Source organism: Triticum dicoccoides, chromosome 5A (assembly GCF_002162155.2).
Source record: "Triticum dicoccoides isolate Atlit2015 ecotype Zavitan chromosome 5A, WEW_v2.0, whole genome shotgun sequence".
Taxonomy (NCBI): domain Eukaryota; kingdom Viridiplantae; phylum Streptophyta; class Magnoliopsida; order Poales; family Poaceae; genus Triticum; species Triticum dicoccoides.
The window spans coordinates 130,564,159-130,583,797 of record NC_041388.1 but is presented as its reverse complement, the minus strand read 5'-3'; the positions used below and the strand labels follow the sequence as shown (position 1 = coordinate 130,583,797).

At 47.3% G+C, this 19,639-nt stretch overlaps 2 protein-coding genes across 3 annotated transcripts in view; one reads left to right on the top strand and one right to left on the bottom strand.

Moving 5' to 3' along the window:
* The first annotated feature begins 14,597 nt into the window (after positions 1-14,597).
* Positions 14,598-17,784, top strand: LOC119300219 (arginine/serine-rich coiled-coil protein 2-like). The gene is made up of 6 exons (XM_037577246.1): positions 14,598-14,901; positions 16,446-16,524; positions 16,628-16,690; positions 17,032-17,076; positions 17,157-17,213; positions 17,358-17,784. The coding sequence occupies exons 1-6, from the start codon at positions 14,678-14,680 to the stop codon at positions 17,448-17,450; spliced, it is 561 nt and encodes a 186-aa protein (XP_037433143.1). The 5' UTR covers positions 14,598-14,677; the 3' UTR covers positions 17,451-17,784.
* Positions 17,785-17,871: 87 nt separating this feature from the next.
* The window catches only part of LOC119300217 (protein trichome birefringence-like 16), a 7,707-nt gene continuing 5,939 nt past the window's right edge, over positions 17,872-19,639 (bottom strand). For both annotated transcript variants that reach the window (XM_037577244.1, XM_037577245.1), the window contains exon 5: positions 17,872-18,919. In XM_037577244.1, coding sequence (XP_037433141.1) covers positions 18,079-18,919 — 841 coding nt within the window. In that variant the 3' untranslated portion in view covers positions 17,872-18,078. The remainder of the gene's footprint in view (positions 18,920-19,639) is intronic.

The following is a 19,639-nucleotide window of genomic DNA, read 5'->3' as shown; positions in this document are numbered from 1 at the left end:
CTTAGCCCATCACAAGCTCCCACGGTCAACGAAGCATATTCCTTCTCCCAGGAAGACCCGATCAGACTCGGAATCCCGGTTACAAGACATTTCGACAATGGTAAAACAAGACCAGCAAAGCCACCCGAATGTGCCGACAAATCTCGATAGGAGCTGCACATATCTCGTTCTCAGGGCACACCGGATTGTCCAAGATTCCGGTAGGCCAACCCAGAGTTGCCCCTGGTGGTCACCGGCTGCTGACAAGTTGGACCAACACTCAGAGGAGCACTGGCCCGGGGGTTTAAAATAAAGATGACCCTTGAGTCTGCAGAAACCAAGGGAAAAATACTTAGGTGGCAAATGGTAAAACCAAGGTTGGGCCTTGCTGGAGGAGTTTTATTCAAAGCGAACTGACAAGGGGTTCCCATTATAACCCAACCGCGTAAGGAACACAAAATCAAGGAACATAACACCGGTATGACGGAAACTAGGGCGGCAAGAGTGGAACAAAACACCAGGCATAAGGCCGATCCTTCCACCCTTTACCAAGTATATAGATGCATTAAAGTAAACAAGATATAATAATGATATCCCAACAAAATCCATGTTCCAACATGGAACAAACTCCATCTTCACCTGCAACTAGCAACGCTATAAGAGGGGCTGAGCAAAGCGGTAACATAGCCAAACAATGGTTTGCTAGGAAAGGTGGGTTAGAGGCTTGACATGGCAATATGGGAGGCATGATATAGCAAGTGGTAGGTATCGCAGCATAGCAAAAGAGCGAGCAACTAGCAATCAAAGATAGAAGTGATTTCGAGGGTATGGTCATCTTGCCTGAAATCCCGTAAGGAAGAAGAATGAGTCCATGAAGAAGACAAACGGACGTAGTCGAGAGGATCCTCACAAACGCGACGTTAACGGAACTAACCCGAAGAAGCATCACCGGAAAGAAGCAAACAACATGGTAAACAACCACCACCTAAACATGGCATGATGCACAATCAAGTATGATGCACGTCCGATTTAAATATGCATGGCATGGCAAAGTGCACAAACAAAACTACAAGTTAAGTGGAGCCCAATGTGCAACGAGTTGCATATTGACGGAACACCACATCAATTATTTAGTTCACTCCCGGTTAAGTACTCAACAATATCAAATGTTGGTTAACATGGCAATTTGGTGAAGCATAACAAAACTATACAATCTAAACAATTTAAATGGGGCCGGAAACGTCAAACACAATTCCGGTAAATCCCCATATGCATTTAGCAGTTTTAAGCAAACATTAATTTAAACATTCTTGATGTCGTTTATCATGATGCGGATGACATGTGCAAGTTTTAAGGAATTTTATGAAAATGTTGTTAAGAGCATGTTATGAAGCATTTGTCATCGTGGCGAAAACGAAAGGGGTGCCACGACAATGACAACAGAAATGATGCCACGGCAACATTCCGATGATCCGGTAGCTCACGGGGATACCGGTGCAAAAGGAAGAGCGACGGGAGTGTGCCATGCAAGGATGGTGGGGTGATCCCGGATACCGGGTTCCCACATGTCGACGGCAAGGCAATGAGGAAGTCGCAAAGAACAACTCGGACACGGTGCAACCACGAGCATCTCATACATCACACAACATTCGTTCACGGGCGTCCACTCGGTGGTTATACCTTCCAAAGGAGCATTCTCGAGCGGTTCGAGTTCATAGAGGAAGTAGTTGTTCTCGTTTCGTAGTTGTACACACTCCGTAGGTGTTCGCGGTCACAATGAGGAACTTATCGTCCGCGGGGTCTTCGAGAGTCGACGGTAGTGGTACTTGGTCATTTCGAAGAGGTACTTCGCGACATGCACGGGATGGTAGTTGTACACGGTCATCGTGGGAAGTAAAGGTACACACGAAGGTAGTCGAACTTGACGGTTCCGTTGCACAGGTCTTCGGCGACAGTAGTGGTACGCGTTTCATAGCCGTCCGGGTCATCATTAGAGGAACTTGACGGATCTGAATCCCTTCGAGGTTGTCGTGGTACTTGGGGTCTTCGGACTTGCCGGTCTTGACGAAACGAAGGGGTACTTGGCGATCGACGGATGTCGTGCTTCTTGTTGGCCCGAGTCTCGATGTATTCGGGTTCTCTCAACGTAGTTGTACAGTGCGATGGCCTGGAGCGGCGCCGATCTAGTCCAAGCAGCGGGTCTTGGTGATGTCCGATGGGTCTCATTTGTGGCCATGGAACAGTGGCTCCGTGAAAAAAATAGAGCCAGATGGATTCAAGGCCATGGCAGCGGCGGGTCAGAGTGCTTGACCGGATCCAAAACCATCAGGTGCTCGAGGACAAGGGCACTCGGGTAGCGGCGAGTACTTGCAGGACGCAGGTGGAGGGGTGGATGGCGACGGGCGATGCAGGAGGTAGTACTGCAGCCTCTATTGCGGGAGATGGCTGCAGGCGAGGCAAGGGGCGGCGGAGCGCAATGGGAATGCATGCAGTAGAGGGCACGGGCGTGATCTGGCGACACAGCAATGTTGGGGAACGTAGCAGAAATTCAAAATTTTCTACGCATCACCAAGATCAATCTATGGAGTAATCTAGCAATGAGGGGAAGGAGAGTGCATCTACATACCCTTGTAGATCGCTAAGCGGAAGCGTTCAAGTGAACGGGGTTGATGGAGTCGTACTCGTCGTGATCCAAATCACCGACGATCCTAGTGCCGAACAGACGGCACCTCCGCGTTCAACACACATACAGCCCGGTGACGTCTCCTACGCCTTGATCCAGCAAGGGGAGAAGGAGAGGTTGGGGAAGACTCCATCCAGTAGCAGCACGATGGCATGGTGGTGAAGGAGGAGCATGGCAATCCTGCAGGGCTTCGCCAAGCACCATGGGAGAAGAGGAGAACTTGGGAGAGGGGGAGGGCTGTGCCAGAACTTGGGTCCGGCTGCCCTCCCACCCCCACATATATATAGGGGCAAGGGAGAGGGGGGCCGGCCCCCTCAGATCCAATCTGAGGAGGGGGCGGCGGCCAAGGGGGGTTGCCTTGCCCCCCAAGGCAAGGGGGCGCCCCCCCTTTAGGGTTCCCCCAAATCCTAGGCGCATGGGCCCTAGGGGGGAGGCGCCCAACCCACTAAGGGGCTGGTCCCTCTCCACATACAGCCCATAGGGCCCTCCGGGGCAGGTGGACCCTCCCGGTGGACCCCCGGAACCCCTCCGGTGGTCCCGGTACAATACCGGCAACCCCCAAATTATTCCGGTGACCGTATGATGACTTCCCATATATAAATCTTTACCTCCGGACCATTCCGGAACTCCTCGTGACATCTGGGATCTCATCCGGGACTCCGAACAACATTCGGTAACCACGTACATCTATTCCCTATAACCCTAGCGTCATCGAACCTTAAGTGTGTAGACCCTACGGGCTCGGGAGTCATGCAGACATGGCCGAGACAACTCTCCGGTCAATAACCAACAGTGGGATCTGGATACCCATGTTGGCTCCCACATGCTCCATGATGATTTCATCGGATGAACCACGATGTCAAGGATTTAATCAATCCCGTATACAATTCCCTTTGTCTAGCGGTATAGTACTTGCCCGAGATTCGATCGTCGGTATCCGATACCTTGTTCAATCTCGTTACCAGCAAGTCTCTTTACTCGTTCCGTAACACATCATCCCGTGATCAACTCCTTGGTCACATTGTGCACATTATGATGATGTCCTACCGAGTGGGCCCAGAGATACCTCTCCGTTTACAAGGAGTGACAAATCCCAGTCTCGATTCGTGCCAACCCAACAGACACTTTAGGAGATACCTGTAGTGTACCTTTATAGCCACCCAGTTACGTTGTGACGTTTGGCACACCCAAAGCACTCCTACGGTATCCGGGAGTTGCACAATCTCATGGTCTAAGGAAATGATACTTGACATTAGAAAAGCTTTAGCATACGAACTACATGATCTTGTGCTAGGCTTAGGATTGGGTCTTGTCCATCACATCATTCTCCTAATGATGTGATCCGGTTATCAACGACATCCAATGTCCATGGTCAGGAAACTGTAACCATCTATTGATCAACGAGCTAGTCAACTAGAGGCTTACTAGGGACATGGTGTTGTCTATGTATCCACACATGTATCTGAGTTTCCTATCAATACAATTCTAGCATGGATAATAAACGATTATCATGAACAAGGAAATATAATAATAACCAATTTATTATTGCCTCTAGGGCATATTTCGAACAAGCAAGGCGCCACGGCCACCCAAGGCAGAGGCAGAGGCGATGCGCGATGGCTGGAGGCAGGGTTCGGCGGACGAAGCGGCAGCGGGCAACGGCGGCTCGCTGGTTCATCCTTCTGGTTCGACGAAGACGGCGCAGAGGAGAACGGGTGCGCGGTCGAAGGACTGGGCCTCGGTTGCTCGTGTAGTTGGCCGGAGACGGAGGAGGCGGCTCGCCGGGGAGCCAGGACGGCGGGGTAGCCGTGGCCATGGCCGGAAGGTGAGGGCGACGGTGGAAGGGGAAGCTGGCGCCTGGGCGACGCGGGTGGCCTCCGGCGGCACCGGATCGAGGAGGAGGAGGTAGCAGGACGTCGGATCGGGGAGGCGTGCACGATGGTGTGAGTGAGTGGCAGCGGAGAGTAGGGGAAGGAGACGAGGGAGAGGACGAGGGGATCGGGGAGATGGTGGTTGCGAGGGAGATGGGGATCGAGCGTGGCCTCCTAGCTCGATGCATGGGGGCGTGCGTGTGGCGGCGGCGTTGGGAGGGAACGAGGGAGAGAGGTGGAGATCGAGAGAGGAGGCTGGGGAACAGGCTCGGGAGAGGCTAGGATTCGGTCGGGCCTTGGCCTTGGGCCGAATGGGCTGGCCTAGCTGCAGGTTGCACCTGACGCAACAGCAGGGAGGCCCAGCTAGCTTATGGGCTCTCTTCTCCCTCTCTTACACTTTTCAAAACAACAAAAAAAGAGGAAGAAAAGGGAAGAAAAGAAAAGGGGTAGAGAAAGAGTTTGGGCACGGGGATAATTTTCACGGACTCGTAAAAATGTGCACGGTCCGGGAAAATAGAAAAGGTCAAGTTTGAAAGATTAAATTCAAATTCCTTCGAATTCAATTCAAAAGGTTTGAACTAGGGCAGGTTTTTCAAAGTGCCCAAAAAATGTTGAGAATGTAGGTGGAGCTCCAGAAAATTATGAAAGGACATATGGCAAAGTTAGAGGCCAAGAGTCATGATGACTAAAGCATTGGGATTTTGCAAGTGTGTTATGGGTGATTCCAAGTTAATGGAACATTTTATAATATCTCCCTAAATATTAGGAGGATATGTTATAAAGAGAAACCACCATGTGAGTTCCCTCAATTTAAATGGATCAAAGATCCATGCCATTTATTTAGTTGAGATAAAAAAATGACATGATGACATGATGCAATGCAAAAGATGCAATGATGAATGCAACAAGCAAAAACAAATCACACAACGAATCTCGGAAACCCTGTAAGGCATCTGAAGCTCCGATCTTGGGGCGTCACAATACTCCACCACTACAAGAGGATCTCGTCCCGAGATCTAGGATGGCACGGAGGGAAAAGGAAGAGGAAGATAAGAGGTAAAACTAAGTTGCTTCTTGGACAAACGAGTGAAACCACGAACCTTGAGAGGTTGAACAAATTGAAAGAAATAAAAACAATGAAGATGAACAAAGTTGAAAACACTCCGAGGAAGAACAAATTCGGACAGCACTCTGGTTGAAAAGAGATGCAAGACTTGATAGGATGAAAAGAACTTGAGCAGAGGGCACAACACTCTGGTTAAATGGATAAGCATGAAAAGAACACGATCCTCACAACTTGAGATGATGAGAGAAGAGAGAAACATCACAATGCCTCTGTAAGAAGAAAGAATATAGATCATTGAAATGAAAGGATGGAGAAGAAAAAGGTCAACTTATGCCACAAGTGAGCTTGAAGATCACCCTTCCAAGAAAGTTAAAACGGAGTTGTTGGAAAACCAACAACGAAAAGGATAAGCTTGAAATCGACTTATAGAAGACATCTCAAAATTATGAGGTGACAACTTGCCACTCACGGAAAAGATTTGATTGGAAGCTAGAAAAAGATAGAAATCTTCTTCCACCGAGGTGATAAGGATAAAGCTTGGATCATAGATAATCACCACAAAGAGCAACATTCCCAATGGAAGGCTATAGGTGAAATCTATACCAAGATAACTCCATGGAAGAAAGTGATGGGTTTAAATACTTCATTCTTGTGAATGAAGAATGATATATTACCACCTCAAAAGATAAGGGAGAACAATTGCACTCCGGATTGCAAGATGAAGAAAACTTGAGCTCCTTTGAAAAGAATCTGAATGAACACTTCGAGAAGGAATTAAATCCTTGATGAACCATCATGTAGAGCCTCCATGAAGAACTCCGGTAATAAAAAGGATGATTAAACGGAAGGAAAGAGAAGTTGAAAACACAAGGTGAAGCCTTGCGATGATTTAGATGGAGCTTCGCGACGAGATAATGCGGAAAACCTAGAACTCCGGAAAAAAGAAAAGATGAATCAAGTGAAACCGAGAATTTGATGAGCCTCCGGAATAAAGAATTAATCACTTGGGTGAATCAAGAATAAGAATTATGTTATGCTCATCCTTCAACAATTTAAATTGATGACAAGCATCAAATTTGGCATACTACTTACTCTCGTAGAAAGGATTAAGATAGATATGGCGCAAACTTGAGAAGGTCTTCAATGAACCACCGGTAGAATTGAAACAACGAATAAAGGGATGAATCGCCGGTAAGAATTTGAAAACGAACAAAGATACTTGAGGGAAATTATATACATGAGAATGAAGAGATCCCGAGCTGATTAGAGGATACTTGAATGATGCCCCGGTATGATTTGGAGAACAAGAGCTGAAAGCTGAGAATGAATAAACCCGAAATGATGGGCTTCGAAGAATCAAACTGAAAAGACTCTTGAATTGCTCCGGATGGGTGAAAAGACTTCTCACAATCGAAAACAATTATAAGAGGATGGCATAGGGCTAGCACCATGAATCTTGAAGAGAATGGAGCAAGATATGGAGGAAAACTCTTCTTCGGTCATCAAATCCGAGAATGACGACGAGAAACAACACCATGAATTGTTGAGATACTCCGGGATGAAGAATAGAAAGGTTGAGCCAATGGTGAACAAAATTTTACAGATCTTGGAGAAAACATATGGCTGATGATAATCCATTCTTACGTCAAACTTTGAAATGACTTTGAGAATAACTCCGGAAAAGAAGAGTCGGGTAAGATCCTGGGAAAAGACTTGTGGGTTAGGGCCCACTCAAAAGATACACTGTTGAACAATTTGAAGAGAGATTGCACCGGTTGAATAAAATAGCTTGAATGAGATAACAACCTCGAGATATCTTGAACGTATTAGGAATGAAAACGCGAATCTCCTGAGATATCTTCAGCACTCCGGAACAAAAGAATAGCGAGAGGTGAATGATTAGGGGTGCACCGGCATGAGAAAACATTTGAAACAAGGAAAGGGATATGATCAACAAAGCTTGAATTGGCTCCACCGGAGAGGAAAAGAATGACGAATGATGAACTTGAGGCTCCGTTGGTATCTTCATGAGACTCATCGGATAAGAACATTGACGGAAAAGAATGGATAGACTTCTCATCAATAACATGATAGTTGATTAATAAATCCGAATCCTTGAAGGAAAAGGGTGGGAGGGTGGGAAAACAAAGACAATTTGGAATAGAAGAAACGAACACCGTTGCGAAAAAAACTTAGATTTGATCTTGCGGAAGTTGAAAATGATCGGATCCACTTGAAGAGAAGCACACCAGTTGAAAAGAAATTGAAATGACAAACTCGATGATCGAGAAGGATTAGTATTCACATAGGAACATGAGAACACCACTTAGGAAAGGTATGGAATCCACATTTGACTTCGAAGCAACTCGAATACCACAACTCAAAACAAAAACAAAGGATTGGCTTGCAGAATAAGCCGGAACAAACATATGATAGAGATTTCATCCGAAGTTTTCATGGTGGGGCCCACACGGGCTCGATCGTACAACACCATCATGTACAAGGCAATGCACATGACATACAAAGTATCCTCGAGTCAGCATAGCCAAGGACTCTTTAAGACACAACGAGACCACTGTAAAACCAACCGTTGATAGGTGGACCACTAGACGTCGAACCCCAATCTCATATCATGCATCTGTCGGAAAGATATCCTAGGAGCTACTTGAATTCCCACTTATAAACTCCTGAAACTTTTTGGTTATGCAATCAGGTGTTGGGGATACAGGGGAAGCATAATATCTCACCCAAAACTAACAAATCCTACATCCTTCAACACATAACCAAGAAACCTTCGGAAATCATTTACCTCAACCTTCGAAAAGCATCCATTATACGAGTTATGGCAATACTCCCGAACTCCCGCCCCAGTACTAGGTGGCATCGAGGTTATCTCACCAACAACTGCATAAAAGAGATTTTCGATGTCGGTGAAAACTCAGGTATTCCTGAACTGCAACGATAATATTGTGACGACAACACCTCGGAGCTCAACTCCCCGGGACACTGCCACAACCCCTAAATGTCAGGAGGCACCAAGAACAATGTTCTCGTCACAAAACCATCGGAACAATTCCAAGATACCTGCGTGATCCTAAATTTTTTAGTGAAATTTGAGAAGAGAAGAGTCAAAACTCTACGTTAGAAGGCCTCACAAGAGCGACGAAGGGACTGAGGAGTAAAAAGAATCCTACTCTCCGAGATATATAATCCTATAAGACTCAAAACATTTTTCTAGACTCAAAAACGCCAGTGATTCGATCAAGCAGGGGGGCTCCTAAGTCGGGGACGGCTCTGATTACCAACTTGTAACACCCACGATGCGGCTATATCTCCCACGTGTCGGAGCACGACTTAGAGGCATAACCGCATAGTAGGCATGTCGCAAGAGGGGTAATCTTTACACATCCCATGTACTGAATAAGAAAGGGATAAAGAGTTGGCTTACAATCGCCACTTCACACAATACATGAATATAGCATTACATCATCCAGAATACAATCAAGGTCCGACTATGGAACCAAAATAAAAGAATACAACCCTAATGCAAAAGATCCCCGATCGCTCCGACTGGGCTCCACTACTGATCAAAAAGAAATGAAACAACACAACGAAAATGATCTTCATCAAGCTCCCACTTGAGCTCGGTTGTGTCACCTACACTGGTATCATCGGCACCTGCAAACTGTTTGGAAGTATCTGTGAGTCACAGGGACTCAGCAATCTCACACCCGCGAGATCAAGACTATTTAAGCTTATGGGTAGGAAAGGGTAGTGAAGTGGAGCTGCAGCAGGCACTAACATATATGGTGGCTAACTTACGCAAATGAGAGCGAGAAGAGAAGCAAAGCAACGATCGTGAACTAGGATTGATCAAGAAATGATCCTGAAACTACTTACGTTCAAACATAACACAAGAACCATGTTCACTTCCCGGACTCCGCCGAAAAGAGACCATCACGGCTACACACGCGGTTGATTCATTTTAGTTAAGTTAAGTGTCAAGTTTTCTACAACCGGATATTAACAAATTCCCATCTGCCCATAACCGCGGGCACGGCTTTCGAAAGTTCAAAACCCTGTAGGGGTGTCCCAACTTAGCCCATCACAAGCTCTCACGGTCAACGAAGGATATTCCTTCTCCCAGGAAGACCCGATCAGACTCGGAATCCCGGTTACAAGACATTTCGACAATGGTAAAACAAGACCAGCAAAGCCACCCGAATGTGCCGACAAATCCCGATAGGAGCTGCACATATCTCGTTCTCAGGGCACACCGGATTGTCCAAGATTCTGGTAGGCCAACCCAGAGTTGCCCCTGGTGGTCACCGACTGCTGACAAGTTGGACCAACACTCAGAGGAGCACTGGCCCGTGGGTTTAAAGTAAAGAAGACCCTTGAGTCTGCAGAACCCAAGGGAAAAAGGCTTAGGTGGCAAATGGTAAAACCAAGGTTGGGCCTTGCTGGAGGAGTTTTATTCAAAGCGAACTGTCAAGGGGATCCCATTATAACCCAACCGCGTAAGGAACATAACACCGGTATGACGGAAACTAGGGTGGCAAGAGTGGAACAAAACACCAGGCATAAGGCCGAGCCTTCCATCCTTTACCAAGTATATAGATGCATTAAAGTAAACAAGATATAATAATGATATCTCAACAAAATCCATGTTCCAACATGGAACAAACTCCATCTTCACCTGCAACTAGCAACGCTATAAGAGGGGCTGAGCAAAGCGGTAACATAGCCAAACAATGGTTTGCTAGGAAAGGTGGGTTAGAGGCTTGACATGGCAATATGGGAGGCATGATATAGCAAGTGGTAGGTATCGCAGCATAGCAAAAGAGCGAGCAACTAGCAAGCAAAGATAGAAGTGATTTCGAGGGTATGGTCATCTTGCCTGAAATCCCATAAGGAAGAAGAACGAGTCCATGAAGAAGACAAACGGACGTAGTCGAGAGGATCCTCACAAACGCGACATTAACGGAACTAGCCCGAAGAAGCATCACCGAAAAGAAGCAAACAACATGGTAAAAAACCACCACATAAACATGGCATGATGCACAATCAAGTATGATGCATGTCCGGTTTAAATATGCATGGCATGGCAAAGTGCACAAACAAAACTACAAGTTAAGTGGAGCCCAATATGCAACGAGTTGCATATTGACGGAACACCACATCAATTATTTAGTTCACTCCCGGTTAAGTACTCAACAATATCAAATGTTGGTTAACATGGCAATTTGGTGAAGCATAACAAAACTATACAATCTAAACAATTTAAATGGGGCCGGAAACGTCAAACACAATTCCGGTAAATCCCCATATGCATTTAGCAGTTTAAAGCAAACATTAATTTAAACATTCTTGATGTTGTTATCATGATGCGGATGACATGTGCAAGTTTTAAGGAATTTTATGAAAATGTTGTTAAGAGCATGTTATGAAGCATTTGTCATCGTGGCGAAAACGAAAGGGGTGCCACGGCAACGACAACAGAAATGATGCCACGGCAACAATTTGATGATCTGGTAGCTCACGGGGATGCCAGTGCAAAAGGAAGAGTGATGGGAGCGTGCCATGCAAGGATGGTGGGGTGATCCCGGATACCGGGTTCCCACATGTCGACGACAAGGCAACGAGGAGCTCGCAAAGAACAACTCGGACACGCTGCAACCACGAGAATCTCATACATCACACAACATTCGTTCATGGGCGTCGACTCGGTGGTTATACCTTCCAAAGGAGCATTCTCAAGCGGTTCGAGTCCGTAGAGGAAGTAGTTGTTCTCGTTTTGTAGTTGTACACACTCCGTAGGTGTTCGGGGTCACAACGAGGAACTTGTCGTCCGCGATGTCTTTGAGGGTCGACGGTAGTGGTACTCGGTCGTTTCGAAGAGGTACTTCGCGACATGCACGGGATGGTAGTTGTACACGGTCATCGTGGGAAGTAAAGGTACACACGAAGGTAGTCGAACTTGACGGTTCCATTGCACGGGTCTTCGACAATAATAGTGGTATGCGTTTCGTAGCCGTTCGGGTCATTGTTAGAGGAACTTGACGGATCTGAATCCCTTCGAGGTTGTCGTGGTACTTGGGGTCTTCAGACTTGCCGGTCTCGACGAAACGAAGGGGTACTTGGCGATCGACGGATGTCGTGGTTCTTGTCGGCCTGAGTCTCGGCATATTCGGGTTCTCTCAACGTAGTTGTACAGTGCGATGGCCTGGAGCGGCACCGATCTAGTCCAAGCAGCGGGTCTTGGTGATGTCCGATGGGTCTCATTTGTGGCCATGGAAGAGTGGCTCCGTGAAAAAAACAGAGCCAGATGGATTCAAGGCCATGGCAGCGGCGGGTCAGAGCGCTTGACCGGATCCAAAACCATCAGGTGCTCGAGGACAGGGGCGCTCGGGTAGCGGCGAGAACTTGCAGGACGCAGGTGGAGGGGTGGATGGCGACGGGCGGTGCAGGAGGGCAGTACTGCGGCCTCTGTTGCGGGATACGGCTGCATGTGAGGGAAGGGGCGGCGGAGCGCCATGGGAATGCATGCAGTAGAGGGCACGGGCGTGATCTGGTGACACAGCAAGGCGCCACGGCCACCGAAGGCAGAGGCAGAGGCGATGCACGATGGCTGGAGGCAGGGGTTGGCGGACGAAGCAGCAGCGGGCAACGGCGGCTCGCTGGTTCGTCCTTCTGGTTCGACGAAGACGGCGCAGAGGAGAACGGGTGCGCGGTCGAAGGACTAGGCCTCGGCTGCTCGTGTAGTTGGCCGGAGACGGCAGGAGGCAGCTCGCTGGGGAGCCGGGACGGCGGGTAGGGGTGGAAACGGATCGGATGCAGATCGGATAGTGCTCTTACCACTTCCATTTTCATATTTTCAAAACGAATCCGAATCCGAATACAGATATTATCAGATACGGATGCGGCTCGGATATTATTCGAATACGGATATGTATCGGATATTTTCTTGATTCGGAATGGATACTAATAATATCGACATATTGCTCAAGTAAATTAGTCGATAGCTATGTGACCTAAAATAATCAACTTGTGACATACTTATTTGGCTTTATGTTGGATAATTGGAATTTTGGGCCTAGAATTTTAAAATTACCTCGCATAATATTATTCGGATACGGATATATATCCACTTCCATATCCATATTTGTGTCAAAATCTCCTACCATATCTTATTTTTTATTTGTTTAATAAATTCGGATACGGATAATTTCCATTTCCATTTTGGTTCGGATGCGGATGTTTCGGATACGAATAGGCATTTTCTCGAATACGAATATCGGATATTTCGGATTATCCGCTACCAGTTTCCACCCCTAACGGCGGGGTAGCCGTGGCCATGGCCGGAAGGTGAGGGCGACGGTGGAAGGGGAAGCTGGCGCCTGGGCGACGCGGGTGGCATCCGGCGGCACCGGATCGAGGCGGATGAGGTAGTAGGACGCCGGATCGAGAAGGCGTGCGCGATGGTGTGAGTGGGTGGCGGCGGAGAGCGGGGGAAGGAGACGAGGGAGAGGACGAGGGGATCAGGGAGATGGTGGTTGCGAGGGAGATGGGGATCGAGCGCGGCCTCCTGGCTCGATGCGTGGGGGCGTGCGTGTGGCGGCGGCGTTGGGAGGGAACGAGGGAGAGAGGTGGAGATCGAGAGATGAGGCTGGGGAACAGGCTCGGGAGAGGCTAGGGTCCGGTCGGGCCTTGGCCTTGGGCCGAATGGGCCGGCCTAGCTGCAGGTTGCAGCTGACGCAACAGCAGGGAGGCCCGGCTAGCTTATGGGCTCTCTTCTCCCTCTCTTACACTTTTCAAAACAGCAGAAAAAGAGGAAGAAAAGGGAAGAAAAGAAAAGGGGTAGAGAAAGAGTTTGGGCATGGGGATAATTTTCACGGACTCGTAAAAATGTGCATGGTCCGGGAAAATAGAAAAGGTCAAGTTTGAAAGATTAAATTCAAATTCCTTTGAATTTAATTCAAAAGGTTTGAACTAGGACAGGTTTTTCAAAGTGCCCAAAAAATGTTGAGAATTTAGGTGGAGCTCCGGAAATGACGAAAGGACATATGGCAAAGTTAGAGGCCAAGAGTCGTGATGACTAAAGTATTGGGATTTTTGCAAGTGTGTTATGGGTGATTCTAAGTTAAATATTTTATAATAGCTCCCTAAATATTAGGAGGATATGTTATAAAGAGAAACCACCATGTGAGTTCCCTCAATTTAAATGGATCAAAGATTCATGCCATTTATTTAGTTGAGATAAAAAAAATAACATGATGACATGATGCAATGCAAAAGATGCAATGATGAATGCAGCAAGCAAAAATAAATCACACAACGAATCTCGAAAACCCTGAAAGGCATCTGAAGCTCCGGTCTTGGGGCGTCACAACGACGCCAAGCAGCACCGAAGCCGCGCTGACGCCGCCCAGCACAGAAGCAGCCCCGTCACCGCCTAGCCCGCGCATGCCGACTACACCGACGCCGGAGGCCGACCCCGTCGAGTGATGCGTTGCGCACGCGACTTGTGGCGCTCTTTTTTGTGTACGCCAGACTATTTATTCGATCACTAAACTGTGTCATGTGATCACCGAACTTGTGGCATCTTTTGAGCGGGAACAACCAAGTTCGAAATTGTCGTGTCCTAGGGCCGACGCCTGAGGACGTGACTGCGAGCTAGGACGCCCCCAGGGGCCAATTTAGCATCGGTTCGCCCTCAAGCCGCTCTTTTTAGGCGCCCTGAGGCGCCGAACGGCTGGAGATGCTCTTATGGCTGTGATAGACCGGGATTGGAGCGTACATGGTGCCAGTTTCAGGAATTTCCATGTTAGAATTTGCTTTTCAGACTTTAGAGTACGAACTCAAGATTTATTTCAGTTTTTTTTAGAAAAAAAAAGACGCCTTGTTTCAGCCCAACACTGGCGTGCACGCGCGCTTCACGTGGACCGACTCGGTCTGATTCACAAAGGAGCTGGCGTGCACCCTTTTCCGCGAGAGAGGAAAGGAATACGTGCGTGAGATTTTTCGTCAAACACCCCCTTCCCTCGCCGCCGCCGCCACCGCCACGACCCGCGAGCCATGGCGCCGTCCGCCAGCTCCTCCTCCTCCGGCACGGACTCCTCCGGTTCCTCCTCCTCCTCGGGGAGCGACCGCCGCGTCCGCCGCCGCCACAGCCGCCGCAAGGACGCCGCGCCGTCCACGTCCTCCTCCTCCGCGCTGAAGGTGCGCAAGGACCGCAAGTCCCGCCACAAGCGCCGCCGCCGGGAGAGGCGGAAGTCCCGTTCGGACGACGACAGCTACAGGCGAGCTTCCCCCTCCTCGTCGTCCCCCCTCTCTGTGTATAGGTTCCCGTTGCTAGCTAGGGTTAGGCTGAAAGGGCTCGTGATCTGGGAAATTGGGTTGGTGCGGTTGACTTTGGAGGGTCGGGAGAGAGGAAATATATGCGTAGGTCAACATCGGTGTCTCGATTTTCAGTTGGAATCGTAGGGATAGGATAATGATGCGAAGCTTCCATCTGGAATTGGACTTGTTGGAGATGTTGCGTCGAGTCCGGGATACAATACCTAGGCTGCTTGGTAATAAGAACTAACGAGGATAGTAGTATATATGCTGCACTTCAGATTGCTATTGCTGGGGATAGAGTTGCAGTGCTGATCAAAGACAGAAAGCATGTGAGGCGATAAGGGGAAGACAATGGTTGTGATTTAGACCTGGAACTTTTAACTAGCATCGTTTGTTCTTTCTGTTATAGAAATCTCTTGTATGATAAAGGAAAGGCTTCGTAGATACGAGATGAGCTTGCTGACTATTTATTAATGGTTAGTGAGCGCCACTTCTCCATTTGCCAGCTTTTGGGGTGAAATATGTCTCTCAGGAAGTGGAGGTGAGGGCCATCTAGTCATCAGCAATCAATGTTTTAGTCTATGATGATATTTTTTCTGTGAAAAGAACCAATGTTGACAGTACTATATGCTGGAAATCGACAGAAATTACTGTTCCACATCAGATTGCTATTGATGGGGATAGTGTTGTAGTGCTGATCAATGAATGTAATCATGTAAGGTGATAAGGGGAGGAGAATAGTTGTGATCTAAATCCGGAACTTTAGCTAGCGGTGTTCTGTTCTTTCATTAGTTAATAGAAATGTCTCAAGATACGAGCTTCTTAGATGCAAGCTGAGGGTACTGATATATCTTCAAAGAAGTGGAGGTGGGGGTTGTCTGGTTATTGCAAATCAATATTTTATTCTAGGATGAAATTTTCTCTTTGATTCGAGCTATTATGATGTCAAACTTTGGGCAGCTAAAGAATAGTTCAACCTTAGGTTCTAGAGAATGTTTTTAATAGGAAACATCATGTTCCTGAAAAGAAGTTGTTTTGGGAACCCAAACGCACATACTAAAATGAGTTTGTATCTGTTCAAGGGGAAGTGTATTTGAGTTTAGGACTCTAGTTTTGTTTGTATTTTTGGGTTGTAGGGAATTGGGATCCTCCCACTTGTAGCCAGGAACAAGTTTAGGTGAACCTGAATTGTGTGGTTCTGAAGAAGGATGGGATACTCCTTTTGCAAATTGCTGTGATCTTTTTAGTCACGACTCATGATGGTTAGTGTATTAGCTAGATAATGGCCAGGCTTTGAGGAGATTCGGATTGTGATTAGTAGTGGATAAAGTAGTTGCGTGAGCAAATTTATTCTATTAATTTCCAGCCATTAATCCTCTGTCTAAGCTTCATGGATGAGATACGGATAATGCTCCTTTGTGTTTTAGACTATATTCAGTAATAACTTCTTCTGCTTGCAATTGACCCTACTCTGGCATATTGAAGTGTCTGATTCTTTTTGTAGTAGCGCAAGCTCCTATGATAGTGACCGCGAGGCATCTGGCAGATCACGTAAGCATAAGAAGAGCAGTAGATCAAGGAAGGTACTGCCCCAGCAATTCATATATGTTTGATGTCTTGTCGGTTTTTTCAGCATACACCTAGTACTTGGCCTCTCATTGACTCACTGTATCCTCATTCTGGCAGTCTAGGGAAAGAGAGCGAAGCAAGGATAGGCATCATAAACGGGACAAGAGTAAACATAGAGAGGTAAATTTTCTACTTACCTAAAAAACCCTACCTTTTATCATAGCATAAATTTATCACATGTAATAATCGTTTTCTGTAAATCAGCAACTGTATTTATCATTGGTTATATATGAATTGAAAAATATTCAATATCATGTACTACACACAGTTTTAGCAACAGAAATATTTCTTGTCCTTTTTATTTGCACGTGAGAGATCCTTATATTTCTTGCTACCTGTTTCTGGGTTGGCTCTTTGACATTGGAGCTGGGATTCGTGAACGGGTGACAACATGGTGTATTGGCTTGCTGGTCGTCTTGGTTGTTATGTTTTGTTCTCTTCAATGCGGGAGCTTTATACAGAAGAAAGAGAGTGAACGTTCTAGCGGTCCGGTCCAACTTTCCAAGGTATAAATATTTCCTGTGTGCCTTTTCATTTGTTTGTTTTCTTATAATCATTTTCTAATGCAATTAATTTTCTTTATTAGTTCCTTGGTCGCGAGGAGGAGGAAAGCGGCAAAAGGAGTGTTATCTCTGGTAAAAAGGTGAGGAGGATGATTTCTCTACCATTTTGATCCTTATCTTTTAGGTTGTACTCACACAACAGTAGGATGTTGTGTACCTGCTAGAATGAAAATCATCCAATCTAAGTGGACTATTAAGTATGAACTATTTAACTTAATTTGTAGATAATGATGAAGCTTGAGAAATCCAAGGAAGATAAGGCGGCTGAGAGCAAGCGCAATGAACTGTTGAAGTTTCTGAATGCCAGTTATGATTGACAACTTGTCGAAAGTGGTGATGCTTGGCTGGATGGCTTGGATTTGTCTTGATGCCACTGCTTAGTCATGTGTGCGTTTGGTGATACCAAGAAGTTTTTTGTCCGGTTTTTTAAAGTTAATGACTGTGACCATCAGTGCTTTATATCGGTATATTTGGCTAGTGGTTGGACAAAGGTCACATGTATCACTAGGTCTCACAATTTTTAAGCTTGGGGTGTTTGTGCTCTTAAAAATTTGATCGTTACCAGTTTGTACTTTGTAGCCTCCTTTTTGTAAGCCCGTTTAACCTGGAGATACACCAATTTTATAGAATTTTCCTGGCAAGGGTACTTGATCTAAAGCGTGTCATACTGGATGTATTCTCATCTTGTTTCTTTGTTGAACACGCCTCATCTTGTTTCTTTGTTGAACAGTGATCACGTATAACAGTGTTTCATGGTCTTGAAAAGAATGTTTTTGAACTGTATACCGGCATAACAAGTGTTACAAGTAAAGTTCATGAACTGTACTCCGTTCATGATGGAAAGAGCCCTTCGCTAGCTGATCATAACTTACGATGAGCAAAGCTTCTAAAGACGGGCTAAGATGAATGTAAACCTCTGAGCCTGCCCTGACAGCAGCCAAGGGCCTACAGTTGAGCGGACAGTATTTCATTCCATGTGTCTGGAACACCAGGAAGGCACCAGTGCAAGCAATCTTGGACCCCTGGTGTAGCTCTGATACTGTACTTTGATATGTGCCCTTCGTCGCGTAGCCGTGAAAGCGCGGTGATATCCAAGAGCTTGATCCTAGTGCCTTTTGCCGCTCCTTCGCTGTCGGCATCTTCGGAATGATTCTGAAACACCCTGTTACCCTTGGCCAAAGGATCTTTGTTGTTGCAAGTGCCTCCGGTGTTCCACTCCCCATTGAAGAAATGCCTTGGTGACAGTGATCTGTAGAATACCTTCAGGTGGGGATATCTAGGAAGCTGGGCATCTAGCCACTTAATAACACCATGTATAGTGAAGTTTTTCGCCTTCCACATGCTGGCGATCTCTCGGTTGTTATTCGGTGCTCCTGAGGCGTACATTTCCCACTTGTTCGCCTTCAGCTTACCCCTGTTCCAGTGATGCCCGGTGTTCAGAACAAGGACGTGGAGCCTGTGAAGGTTCTTCTTGAGAAACGAAGGTGGGCGATCAAGGTGCATGGCGTAACCGGCAGCTGGATTTGATCGCCTGAGAGGCTCCAGATCGCAGAGCGTCGATGACCAGTAATACAGGACGGTCGTGTTTGTGCTCCGGAACCGGTAGGCCGAGCCTACTGACCGTGTTGGTCGTTTTGCACGATGTGTCTGGGCCATTCCGTACTTGGAGCCAACATCTTCCACATCTGAATCATGTTTCCCAGATGCCGCAAGCATGCACATCATCGACTGGAACATCTGCCTCCCTAAAGAGTCGCCTACATAAGCAATGGTTTTATCCTGCATTCTGAAACATGTCCAAATTAGTATGATATGATGATTACCTGAAAAGCTCTAAAAATCCTTAGCGAAACAATGTAGCGCATAGCATCTCCTGCTGTTATGGCCGGTTTAGCTAGGCCCACCAGGTAATCTTAGACCACAAGTTATCTTAGGTTAATTCTTATACAAGTTATCTAGGTTATAAATATAGGCTGTAAGACTCTTTTTGAAATTAAGCAATAAGAATATTATTATCTCTATTGCCCGGTTCCCAGAGGAGCCGGAACCCTAGCCGCCGCCATCTCCCTCCGACGCGACGGCGCCCAGCCGCCGGCGCGTCCGATCATCGCCCCGTCCCATTCCATCCTTCCCCTACAACCTCCGGAGCAGATCCGGTAGGACCCCTGTTTCTACCAATTTGGTATCCAGAGACTTGGGTTCGGTCATGTCGTCATCAACACCCACGCCGCCGCTGCCATCATCACCACCGCCCCGATGACCAATGCCGGGTCCCCAATGCCGCCGGCCCCCGTCACTTCCGCGCCGCCGACAACCTCCGTCTTCACGCCGGAGGAGATGACCAACACCCTGCGGGACCTCGTGACGGCCGTCCAGGGCATCTCCCTGTACTTGGCCAGCCCGCACACCACCCCGCCGGCTGCACCCCCCGCCTACAGCCATCCGGCGACGCACTGGCCGATCCAGAACGCGTCGGGCCCGAGCGGGACGCCCCTGCTGCCGTTCC